We start from the raw sequence: 13,132 nt of genomic DNA, 5'->3' as shown, positions 1-13,132 counted from the left end.
GAAAGTCACTAGTTCTGAGAGCCTTATTCTGTAAAATGAAGACGATGATAATTACAATGGTTTTCTTCCAGGGTTCTAGTAAGTTCTGTATACAGTCAGAATGTTTGGTTTGTAAGTGGTTATTGTGTTTTTTAGTACTTAGTTTAAATTCACTAAGCCTTCCTCTCCACCATCCCCCACAATTTAGTGACAAGAGATAGTCATCATCACATTTCGCTTCTACCTAGTGTATCTTCATCTTTAGATTCAACGATCAGAAAATTTTCACCGTAAATTCAGCGTAAATGTTTCATGAGCTCTTCTAGAGTAGGATTACTGTCTTATTCGTTTTTTAAATGATTATTCCTGGAACCTGTATGGTGCTTGTAGTTTTTGGTCGTTTGTGGGGTTTTTCCTGTTTTTTCCACCCCCTCCCCTCCTTTTTTTTTCCAAACCTGAACTGGCAAAACTTAAGCTTTGGGTTCACCCAAAGCGAGCCAAAACAATTTAACACGGAAAATAGTGTTTTCTGTCGCTTAAAGATGTGCTCAGCTGTGTATAGACACAGGGGTGGTTACAAGGAGTTAGGTAAAGAATTAGATTAAAAATAAGCTTTATTTAGCATCAGTCTCAGAGCAAACATACTATTTCTGTGGGAAGCAGAGAGGATATAGCAGTCGAGTTAAACTGGCAGCACCTTTGAATCACTTAGAGAGTTCCAAAAATGGTGATCCCTGCACCCTACTCCAGACCAATTAATGAGAATCTCTGGAGGGTGGAGCATGGGTATCCCACGTTTTAAAGGTTCCCAAGGTTACTTTCTTGTGCAGCCACGATGAGAGTTTGTGTTAGAGGAATGAGGTTCTTCAGGAGTGTATCTTGTTTGCTTGAAGAGGGGAAAGGCTGGAAGAATTGGAGCTGCATTGGAAAATGTAGCCTGGGGCATTTGGGGGAATAGCATTAGAGGACTTTTATCAGCAGGTATGATGAAATGTATGATTTGTAAAGTGAACGGTGCAGTGACCACGGCCAGAGGGCAGGCTGTTAAAATAATCCAGAGTAACAATGAAAGCAGCAACTGTGATGATAGAAGAAATTAAAAAACATTCTCTCCTGGGTGTTAAACATTTTTAAGAAACTGAGTAATGATTTTAGCTTGCAAACTGTATTTTGCCCTACCTAGTTACAGCTTTTCAACAATGAGTGTATAGATTGTCATATAATGAATTTTATTGTTACTAATTATTTTTAAAGGGTCTTAGAAATACATATGCCTCAAATAATTTTCCTTGTTAATTACTAAGTAATCTCATATCTCTTGAGAGCTTTATGTTAATATAAGGGTTGTGTTATTTTTGCTTTTTCAGTACTCTAAGACTGGTTTCTAAAGGTACGGTTTTCACCCCACTTCATCAACGCACATAAGTTTTCTCCTTTTTGGACCTCTATTTTATACCACAATGGTAAGCTACACCTTAGTATGTTAATATTCTTAGAATGTTCTCTTCCTTCATCTCGATAAAGGTATCTGTACGAAACAGAAATATTCTTGTAAGCTGCCCAAGTTACCCTAACAGGGAAATTACTTAGCAATCACATACAAAATTTTCTCTACAAAATAGGGGACTCATCTCTCAGTGTTAAAATCATATCCAGATTACACAGATAATCTATCTGTTCTTATTTTTGTGAAGTATTAAAAAATAATTACTTCTGTCTGCTTTACTATAGTCGAAATCATTGGCAAGAAGGATGGGTATAAATACAAATAGTTTTGGGGGCATAGGTTTCTCATAGTTTAAAGTTCCTCTTAATTTAGATTTTAAAAAAATTTTTAACAACAAATGTAACCTGCTTACTGCAAATAACATTTAAGCAGCATTAGTTTTAAACTTCTAATGGCAGATTTCTACTTACCATTTAGAGTCAGTAAACATACTTAGGGCTGGGCATTTAACTCTTGCCTTTAAAGAATTAAAGACAAAGAAAAAAAATCACTTTCTGTTTTAAAAAAACAGCAGCATTTGACAGAGGATAAATGAACATTAACCACCATGTTGGATAAACCTCAGAAAACATATATCTTCTCTTCTTGGGATCTTGCGTGTATACCCTTGCAGTGTTAGAGAAAAGCTATCGCAGTGGGGTTCTGACCTTGCCTTATATTTTGCGTTCGTATTAGCCAGTCACTTGCCTCTTAAGTATTTGAACACAATAGTGAATATAACGATACTAGTGTTTACATATGCAAGTATATCTCACTGGAGCTTTTAAAGTTTTGATATCAGAAGATTAAATATTTACTTGAGAAGACTGGCTGTTTGAAATTGTCCTAGAGTATACATTTGATTGTGTTTATTATAATTTTTTGATCTAAACTTACTTGAAGGTTTTATGGCCAAAATAATTAAAAGAACCTTGTGTCTTTGTCAAGAGTACATATTCAGAGTTATGTTTTTATGTTGGAAAATAGTTTATTCTCAAGAATCCCATCTTGAATCCTGGGAAACAGTTTCATTGAAATCTGCCCATAAGATATTTTAATAAATTAAATTGGTATAAATTTATTTTAACAAACTTTTGAAATACTGGCATATTTTAGACTTTTTTACTTAACTCCATTTAGATGCTTGATATGTAGGGGTTCTATTGCTGTTTAAAAAGCCCAGCTAGGGACTTCCCTGGTGGTCCAGAGGTTAAGACTTCGCCTTCCAGTGCAGGGGATTGCAGGTTCGATCCCTGGTCGGGGAGCTAGGAATCCCACATGCCTCGGGACCAAAAAATCAAAACATAAAACAGAAGCAGTACTGTAACAAATTCAATAAAGACTTTAAAAGTGGTCCACATCAAAAAAAAAAAAAAAAAAGAGGTACCACAGTGTTCATTGAAGCACAATTTACAATAGCCAGGACATGGAAACAACCTAATTGTCCATCAACAGATGAATGGATAAAGAACTTGTGGCACATATACAAAATGGAATATTACTCAGCCATAAAAAGAAACGAAATTGAGTCATTTGTAGTGAGGTGGTTGGACCTAGAGTCTGTCATACAGAGTGAAGTAAGTCAGAAAGAAAAAAACAAATACCATATGCTAACACATATCTATGGAATCTAAAAAAAAATGGTACTGATGAGCCTAGTGGCAGGGCAGGAGTAAAGATGCAGATGTAGAGAATGGACATGAGGACACGGGGTGGCGGGGGCGGGGGGGGGAGAGGGAAGCTGGGGCGAAGTGAGAGTAGCATCGACTTATATACACACTGAATGTAAAATAGCTAGTGGGAAGCAGCAGCATAGCACAGGGAGATCAGCTCAGTGCTTTGCGATGACCTAAAGACATGGGATAGGGAGGGTGGAAGGGAGGGGAAATGGGGACATATGTATGCATATGACTGATTCACTGTGCTGTACAACAGAAACTAACACAGTATTGTGAAGCAATTATACTCCCATAAAGATCTATTAAATAAAAAGAAAAAAGGCCAACTATTTTTATAATCATATGTATTCTCCGTCCTTAGGACTAGGAGGACAGGGTCTCTTCAACTTTTTCTTGATTTCCAAAGTCTGGCAATATTTATTCTCCCTACCCTCTTGGGATTTTGGTGGGTGCTAGGAGCTTTTATTCCATGCAACTTAGTAGACTGAAGTATTGGAGTCTGCAAAATAAAACAAAAATATAGGTTCTTGTAAATAAAAATTGAAAGTTCTTTGCCTCTCAGTGAAATTAAAAATGACTGTCATTGTGAATGAAAAATGCTGTAACTCTATGTGATACCCAAACCACAAAACCAGAAAGAAATCAGTGGTGGTGTATTTGCTTAATTTTTTTTTAAATCTAGTACTTTTTTTTCTTGGGTATCATTACAGAAGAATGCTATACAAATGAGGAAGACAGTTAACCACCTTATTTCTCCCTCTTGCCTTATAATAAGGGTCTCTAAGAAATCAATGAAGGATGGGGATCTACTAGTAGATCTCAAATTGTACATGTAATAATAATACTATATTTTCATCATTTCTAAGATGCATTTGCTTTTACGTTTTAATTACTGAAGTGATAATGTGTCTACAGTCAGTGACATCTTACAGTTATAATTGGCAGCACGTTTTTCTTAATGTTAAATAATAATTCAGGCATATAACTGATGGTATCTTAAATTCATTACAACGTGCTAAGGATAGCCTTCATTCTATTTTTGCTAGGCACTGACCTAGAAACATTGTATTATAGTTTCTCTGAATAATACTAGGAATTTCTAAGTTGATATTAGATACCAACATAACAGCCCCCTCGGTTTTCAGGATTCCTAGCAGCTTAAGGGATTTTAATCTTTGCTTCACTTTAATTGCATACCTGATGGCCAGTATATTTTCCTGAATGGTGCTCTTAAAATGTTGATGTTTATAAAATGGTAGTAGTTACCATATCCAACCCTCAGCCCTGTATCAGCTGCACAAACATGGCCAGAGAAAATCATGGTAGCATTTCTTAACTAATTTGTGGTCATAATCAGGTGCCTGAGACTGCATATATTTTCTTTGTGCTATATTTTGAGCATACAATGGGGTGGGTGGAGGAGAGAAATAAAGAAAAATGTTAGACCTGTTTTAGAAAATAAAACACATTTAAACACTTAATTAGAAAATGTTATATGTATATTAAATTATGTTTGTGTGAAAATAACTAATATTACCAAATACACTATTTACTTTTTACAGCAACAAGCTTTAGAACTAGCTTTGGATCGTGCGGAGGTGAGGCGTGACTAAGTTACATATTGAAATAGTGTTGTCTTTAATTGACAGAACTCAGTTTTAAGAGATTTTCTTATGTGACTGTCAAAGGAGTACGTTAATATTAGGACGAGTATGCAAATTTTTCTATAAATACATAAAAACTACCAGATGATGTTTGGATCGTCTGTTACTTAGAATGCTCAGATAATAATGCTGTGGAATAGAAATTGAATAACACAGTGGAATAAACATTTGAACAAGGTCATAGAGTTTCTAAAATTATGTTTCCTGTTTTAACAGATATTCTAACTGCTCAATTAAAGGGGAAAATAGCTCAAATACATAGAGTCCTTGTAATTGGGTATGCTATGCATATTCTAAACAACCATAAAACATTGAAAATATTGCTAACCTGTGAAATCACAGTGGTGAAACTCTTATGATTTTGCTTATAATATAGTAAGTAAATATTGTGCTAAATTTTAGTGCAGTTTAAATTTCACTTGTTTGTAACATATATTTAGAAATTAAGTAGGTTGCCCTAAAAGGTATGATTTAATATGCATCAGAGACTTGAGTGACTGAACAGCCTTTTTAGCCTTACACGATTTATTAATACAGTTCTTCATGAAGTATGCAAAAGACAAGCTGTTTTCTTAAACTTCTCTTTTTTAGTATGTCATTGAAAGTGCCCGACAGAGACCTCCTAAAAGGAAATATCTATCTAGTGGAAGGTATGAATGCTTAATTAATTGATATCTTAGACTCACAGAAATATGATGATAGCCATCATTTATTTCATTCTTCCTAGACACTGAGCTAGAAATGTTCTGGGTACTTTGCATATACAGTTGACCCTTGAACAATGTGGGTTTGAACTGTGCAGGTCCACTTATTTGCAGATGCTTTTCAGTAGTAAACACTACTGTACTTCATGGTCAGTGGTTAGTTGAACCTGTCGATGCAGAGGAACCACGGATACAGAGGGCCGACTCTAAGTGATACGAGGATTAACCCCTGTGTTGTGCAAGGGTCAACTGTATTAGAAATTTCTAGGTTGGTGTTAGCTACCATATCCAACCCCACTTCACCCCTAGTTTTTGGGAAATTGGAGGAAAAATTACAGGAAAATTCAAAATGTTTATTTTATGATTATATTATATTAACATTACTTTGTATACTGCCTTTGTTTATTAAATTTTAGAAAATCAATATTTCAAAAACTTTATGATTTATATATTGAAGAATGTGAAAAAGAGCCTGAGGTTAAGGTAAGTATAAATTTTTTATGTTATTACAACTTTTTAAATGTAGTGGAAGAGGGAAATTTGAAGGAATTAGATTTGAATGATTTATATTTTTGTTAGTGAACAAATATCTTTTCTAACCAGACTAGCCAGTTCTGCAGCTAAACCAGAGCTCTGGCTAATCTGGCACATGGCAGAGATCACCTACTTAGGTAGCAGAGGGGAACCATGTTTGCTGAGTAACAGACTATCTCATTGGGAAGTTAGAAGAAGCAAAGCCACCATATATATTACCTTTTGCATCTTTTTCTTCCTGAGAAGTTATTTGTAGACTGAAGACAGGAGAAAATTAACCTATTTCTTCATGGTGAGTTGCACTGGGAAGTTAAAACTATTACAGGATATGTAGGAAATTTAGATGTGATAATAAAATGTGAATTTGGTCAGAAAAATTAGTTTATGCCCAGGTTAACTTAATTCATTTTTATTTAGCATGAAAGTATGGGCAGTAGAACTGTAATAGAAATTGATTTCTTGATATCTTTTGGACCCTCAGGTCGTAAGGGCCTTAAAGGGCTCTACTGAGCTTCTGTTGTCTGTCTTTAAAAATGAATACCTCTTAGGCAAAAAATTAGTGGAATTCCAGTAGTATCTAACCTTTAAAATCTTTAGGAAAAGAATAATTGTGAAACCATGAGTAAATCTTACGGTATGGTTTCCATAAATTCTATTGAGATATAGTTGACATACAACAAGTTGAGTATGTTTGAAGTATACATTTTATAAGTTTTGACGTGTATTAAAAAAAACAAAATTTGAATAAACTTGAAGATCTAATTGGTTTTATTAAACGATTCATGAATTGGGCAGCATCTCATCTGGCAGAGATACTCTGAGGAGTTGAACAACATGGAAGGCTTTTATTGTAAGGAGGGCAGGACAAGGAAAGAAAATTATCAGCAAGGAAAAAATGAGAGTTCATTGGAGGAAAGTAAAAGTGCCAGAAATGATGGCTTTTTGTTGGCTGAGCTACAGGTGTTTTCCATTGGCTGGGCTGCAGTCCTTTCCCATTCACTGAGCTTGTTGCTGGGAGGAAGAAAGTCTCCCTTCCCCTAGTTGGGGAAGTAAAGGAGTTGCATTTCCTGTTTAGGAGTTGAAGTTAGTTCTCTTCCTGGTGGGATCAGTAATGTCTTCCTGTTTGGGGTAATTGATGATGAATGGTGGGGCAGAAGAGCTCCCTCTGCAGTCCTTCCCCACTCCAGTTTTAGTTGAGGTTTCCTTTTATTAATTTTCACAGTATACACCCATGAACTGTCACCACAGTCAGTATAATGAGCATATCCGTTGCCTCAGAGACAGAACTAAGATAGGAGAGATACATAAATGAAGATGCTAAATTGGGGTTGACAGCCATTGTCCACCAGCCAGATCTGGCCCACAACATGTTTCTGTAAATGACCTTTTATTGGAATACAGCAGCACCCCTTGATTTATATCTTGTATGTGGCTGATTTTGAGATAAATAGAGTTGTGATACAAACCATATGACCCACAAGACTAAAGTACTGTCTGGTCCTTTAAGAAAGACATTTTCTGACTTCCCATCAATGTGGTTAAAAGTTGCTTTGCTTTGCTTTTTAAAAATTTATTTTCAAAATGCAGTTTTTTTGATTCTATGGTGACTATAGATCAAGAATTTATAATTTCTTTCTGCATATGACTGTGTGTATATATATATATGCATGTTAAATATGATACTCAAAATGGATTTGTTTTTCAAATCCATTTTCAAATCCATATTCTATTGACATCTTTCACAAATAAGATTTGATGAAAGGATTTATTATAAGTGGGTTTCATTTTAAATCATATACATTTCTAAAATAATAGATTTTGATGTATGTGTGTTAGGTTCCCTGGTAGTTTTTTGTTTTTCTTAGCAAAGTGGTTTCTAAGGAGCTGTTAAATTGAATTTACAGAAAATTACTCACGTCCTTTTAACCAGTTAGATATTTTTGGGTTTAACATTTCAGCTGATTACAGCTGTTGAACTTGTTCGGATCTAATTTAGGCCATAAAATATTTAAGAAATATGCTCTGTAATAGTACAACCAAAGAAAATGCCCCAAATTATTTATGTAGATTTATACTTAATAGAAACTAATTATACATTATAGCATCTTTCTAAAAAATATTTACATTTAATGGTTTTCCTTTTTAAATATTTTTAATATTTGCTACTTGTGTACTCAGGTACATATTTAAGTGTGTTTATTGTTTTATATATAGATCAGTAGTTTTTCTTTGTGATATTAATTCATTTGCCTAAAACATAGTAATAGATCAAAATTAAGTTTACACAGATGTGGAAAGAGTATCAAAGATTAAGTCAGGGGCTTCCCTGGTGGCGCAGTGGTTGAGAGTCCGCCTGCCGATGCAGGGGACACGGGTTCGTGCCCCGGTCCGGGTAGATCCCACATGCCGCGGAGCGGCTGGGCCCGTGAGCCATGGCCACTGAGCCTGCGCGTCCAGAGCCTATGCACTGCAGCGGGAGAGGCCACAACAGTGAGAGGCCCGCGTACCACAAAAAAAAAAAAAAAAAAAAAAAGATTAACTAAGGTCTGATTTTTGTTAAATGATTGCATTCTTTGTTATGCTGGATTATTTTCATGAGCTCTGCCTCTTTTTAAAGCAGAAATTAAGAAGAAATGTGAACTTGTTAGAGAAGCTTGTTATGCAGGAGACATTGTCATGTTTAGTGGTCAACCTATACCCAGGAAATGAGGGATATTCTCTGATGCTCAGGGGAAAAAATGGATCAGGTAAGAACTTCCGGAGGGCAGCAGCCACGAAAATCCCTCTGCTCGGTCGGATGTGCTGTCTTTTAGAAGTAGTTTCTTAACCTGCTAAATGATCTGTCCTTCAGATCAGTGATGACTTGATAAAAGAAGACTTTGATTCCAAATGGTTCTCTTTATGATGTTTTGTTAGAATATTAGAAGTTACCTCTAGTGTGATTAGCCTTCTGGAATTTGAAAAGTATTCTGACTGAGGTCTTTGAAGTTAAATTATAAAAGACATAATTTTAAAATACTTGTCAAAGTTTCCTTTCGTTCTGTTGCTATTTATTTATTTAAGATAGCATCAGGTGTTTTAAGGTATGTTTTTCTTCTGTGCTTTGAATATACTTTGAGTCTGAAGCTTTCAAAGTTAAGCAGATTCACTGCCTTTTGAAATGTTTTCAACATTTTATTCCTATTAATGTGAATATGAAAATAGAGTTTTAAAATATAAATACTCTTAGATTTCACTAAAGAGGCATTTAAATTTTGATACAGTGATGAAACTATGAGTTCTACAAGGAACTTACCTAGTTAAGAATTTTTTCTTGTGTTGGTTGTTAATTGTATAACACCAAGAGAATTTTGGTCTATAAGTAGTCATTTTTCAGAAGTGATACCAGATTACCCCTCTGACTTCCAGATTAGATTAAGCACTCTTCAAGGAACTTTTTAGTTAACAGATGTTGGAATTTTATCATATTCTGATTACTATACTGCTGGCTGTGATTTGTACTGTGATTGTTGTGCCAGACGTTTTTCCATAGTATGTTAGGTGTTTCCTCCTTTCTGCTCTAAAACTGTATACAGTTTATCAAGTTTTTTAGCAATATGTAAGGTGATTTATTTTTAAGACTTAAATAAAGAAGGACTTTAGGAGAGCTTTTGGCTTTATTCTCTTTATTTTTTATCAGAAGTTACTTAAATTATTACCTAGGCTTTTCGGTGAGGCTGATCACTTTCTGAAATTTTATGTTTTAAAATTAAGATTCTGAGACCATTCGACTGCCTTATGAAGAAGGGGAATTACTTGAATACTTGGATGCAGAAGAATTACCTCCTATTTTGGTTGATCTCCTAGAAAAATCTCAGGTACAAAATTTTTCTCTTTAAAATGTCCTTAGATTTGCTAGATATATGTTGTTTTGTGATGAAGGGTATTTAGTTGTATTCTCACTAGTGCATGGAACATGAAATGAGACATTGTACATAGCTATATGAAAATTGGTTTATTGTGGGATATTTATCCTTTAGGCTCTACTGAAATGTTTAGATTTAGTTGATTCTTCTAAAATTGTTATAACAATTAACTCATCCACTGGAAATCTCCCTATAGCTACAATCAAGAAATTATGAAAGAAACTGCTTACTTTCTTGGCTTTCCAGCCATACTATGGTAGTTTACTGAGGAAAAAGAAGCCATCAGATGGGAACTTCCATTTCCTCCCAGCATCCCTACATCTCTGTCCACACTTTCTGCCTGCCTTCCTGTTAAAATGGATGAAATAAGCTGTTCCTAAGGCATCTTCTCCACTTTATGTTCTGGATCCTTCTCCTGGTCTTGCAACTTTAACCCTCCTCTCTTCTATTATCTATTTTCCTCTCTCTAGTAGATAAAGAATATAAGCATACTGTACCATCTCTCAGCTTCTAAGAAAATCCTTTCCTGTTCTCATCTTAATTGGTGTCTTAGCAAAGTTCAGTGTAAATAACTACTTCCTCCTTGAAACACCCTTCTTTTGGCTTCTGAGACATCACCTTCCTGGTTTTTCTCTTCTCTCTAGTCTCAGTCTTTTTTGCTGTCATCTCTGTTCCCCCATAAATATGTTCAGGGTTCAGTCCTAGGGATTCTGTTCTTTAGTAACACCCTCTCCCTGGATGATCTCAAACAGCTTAATGAGTTTAAAAAAATGACAGTTAATCCCTTGCTTATCTCTATCACAATGACTATCCCACCAAGCTCCAAATATACATATTTACTGGGATATAGATTAGGTTCTTCAGACTTACCATGACAAAACAGAGCTTTTTATTTTTACCTCCCAAACCAGTTCTATTACCAGTCTTTCCAATCTGACAGATAACTATACTCTCACCTTTCACATTCAGTCCACCAGCAAGTGTCAGCTGTACCTTCAAAATATATGGTCATGACCTTCTATAGTTACCTTCCTGAACTTCCTGTTTTCATTCTAGAACCCTAGAAATCAGTTTTCCACAGACAACCAAATTAAGCTTACAAAACAAAAACAGAAAACAACAACAACACAGTTCCCTGTCTGAAGTTCTCCAGTGTCCCCTCAGTGTACAAAACCCCTGCCTTTCTGTTTGTCTTCACCTCCTGGTTCTCATCCCCACTCACTACACTCCAGCCGTCCGGGACTTCTTTCCATATTAAAACACACCGAGCTTATACCTGTCTTATTCATCTGCTCTTCCCTCTGCTCTTCTCATCTGTCCCAGATGTCTGGCCCTTTATTGTGATTCAGGTCTCAGCAGAAAATTACTCCCTCAGAGAGTTCTGTCTGAGCACACAGTCTAAATTAAGCCCCTCCCTATTTTATTTCCTCCGTAGCTTTCACTGTCTCAAGTTACCTTGTTTATTTGTTTACATGTTTATTGCCTGTCTTACCACACTGAGCAAGTATCTCACCACTTTATCTATGAAGCTTCTTGATAAAAATGACACACAGTTCACATTGTAGTGGCTCAGTAAATGTTGGTTAAAAAGCATGAGCATAATAATGACTGACAACATGGAGGTCACAGTACCCACTAAAAGTTCTGAATGGTGAAAACACACAATACCATAAGCGACTGTGGCAAGTGATAATTAGCAAGACTTGAGTGACAGATTCTTACCTTTGGACTTAGAAAAAGGATTAAAAAACAGTATCTTTAACAGAGATTATTATTTGAATTAATGTTAGCTTTCTTCCTCTTATTAGTAAAGCCTATCTTCTGGAAATTTTAGCAGAGCAAATATAGCAGTTGTATCTATAAGCTGAAACTCTGGCATGGTTATTGACAATTTATAATAATGACAGGGTTAGCAGAGTACAACAGTGAGCCAGTGAGTGTCAAGAAGAAAAGCAGGGACTTCCTGTCCTGGCGGTCCAGTGGTTGAGACTCCATACTCCCAGTGCAGGGGACGCAGGTTCGATCTCTGGTCAGGGAACGAAGATCCCGCAAGCCTCATGGCACGGCCAAAAAAAAAAGAACAGCGATACCAGTTATCTGTAACATTAACAGTATACAAATGCCAGATGTCATTCTATTACTAGCAAACAGTTAAACAGTGTTAAACTGCTTCTTGAGTCATGATGAACATAAACAGTTGCTTTTAAAGGGTTTATATGGTGGTAAATCCACCAAGGAATTCCATTTAAGAGTGTGTGAGTGGTCAGAAACATTACATAAGAATGTAAAGAACCTGAAACATTCAATATAAACCCACTTATTTAGGCTTCTGAAAAATGACATCTACTTATATATTTTCACTCAAAACAGGTTAATATTTTTCACTGTGGATGTGTCATAGCAGAAATACGTGACTACAGGCAGTCCAGTAACATGAAATCTCCTGGTTACCAAAGTAGGCACATTCTCTTACGTCCAACAATGCAGGTAAGGAATGTTTAATTAAGAAGTATTATTTCATTATAAAGCAGAAACTAACACACCATTGTAAAGCAATTATACCCCAATAAAGATGTTAAAATAAATAAATTAAAAAAAAAAGAAGTATTTCAGATTTTATTTGGAGTTTTACTTATTAAATGTCTTCATATGTTTGTATGCCTATACATTAATCTGTTTTTTTAACTTTTATTTCTTCTAGACTTTAATCTGTGATGTACATTCAATAACAAGTGATAACCATAAATGGACCCAGGTTAGTTCTGTTTTTTAATCCCAAACAGTAATATATAGGATGAAACAATATTTACTAAGTTAAGCAAAAGATATTTTCTGCTCATAATTCTATTTATGAGTAAAGTTTGGGATTGATTTATGAGCTTTAGAAGTTAAGGGTCTCTACAAAGATGCAGTAATCCTTCAAGGAACTAACAGTTCAGTCCCAGTTGCTTTTAGGGCATAGTATAATAGGGTGAGGCTGACCTCACCCAATTGAAACATAGTTTTGTATCCCCTCTCAAACAGAATGTTTTGTTGTGGATACAAATAGATGCTGATATTCTGTCATCTAGGATTCTAAAGCAGACCTAGCTCGTCTTGTCTTTTTGCCATCCATACTGGTTGTAGCCCTAGGGGACGTCTCTTACCTGGAGATGTCTCTTATCCGGAGAATAGCCAGTTA

General features: G+C 35.5%; 1 protein-coding gene across 24 annotated transcripts in view; it reads left to right on the top strand.

Moving 5' to 3' along the window:
* SUPT20H (SPT20 homolog, SAGA complex component) overlaps positions 1-13,132 on the top strand; it is a 39,613-nt gene that overhangs the window by 1,211 nt on the left and 25,270 nt on the right. For 12 of the 24 annotated variants that reach the window (XM_073795067.1, XM_073795068.1, XM_073795072.1 and 9 more), the window contains exons 2-9: positions 1,347-1,442; positions 4,707-4,742; positions 5,400-5,458; positions 5,929-5,995; positions 8,664-8,793; positions 9,800-9,903; positions 12,322-12,438; positions 12,653-12,706. In XM_073795067.1, coding sequence (XP_073651168.1) covers positions 1,440-1,442; positions 4,707-4,742; positions 5,400-5,458; positions 5,929-5,995; positions 8,664-8,793; positions 9,800-9,903; positions 12,322-12,438; positions 12,653-12,706 — 570 coding nt within the window. In that variant the 5' untranslated portion in view covers positions 1,347-1,439. Of the gene's footprint in view, positions 1-1,346; positions 1,443-4,706; positions 4,743-5,399; positions 5,459-5,928; positions 5,996-6,286; positions 6,339-8,663; positions 8,794-9,799; positions 9,904-12,321; positions 12,439-12,652; positions 12,707-13,132 lie in introns of those variants that run through there. The other 12 variants (XM_019936727.3, XM_019936723.3, XM_019936718.3 and 9 more) reach the window with 6 other exon arrangements.

This window comes from Tursiops truncatus, chromosome 18 (assembly GCF_011762595.2).
Source record: "Tursiops truncatus isolate mTurTru1 chromosome 18, mTurTru1.mat.Y, whole genome shotgun sequence".
NCBI lineage: Eukaryota > Metazoa > Chordata > Mammalia > Artiodactyla > Delphinidae > Tursiops > Tursiops truncatus.
Note: the sequence above shows the minus strand (reverse complement) of the source record. Positions and strands in the feature narration are given on the sequence as shown.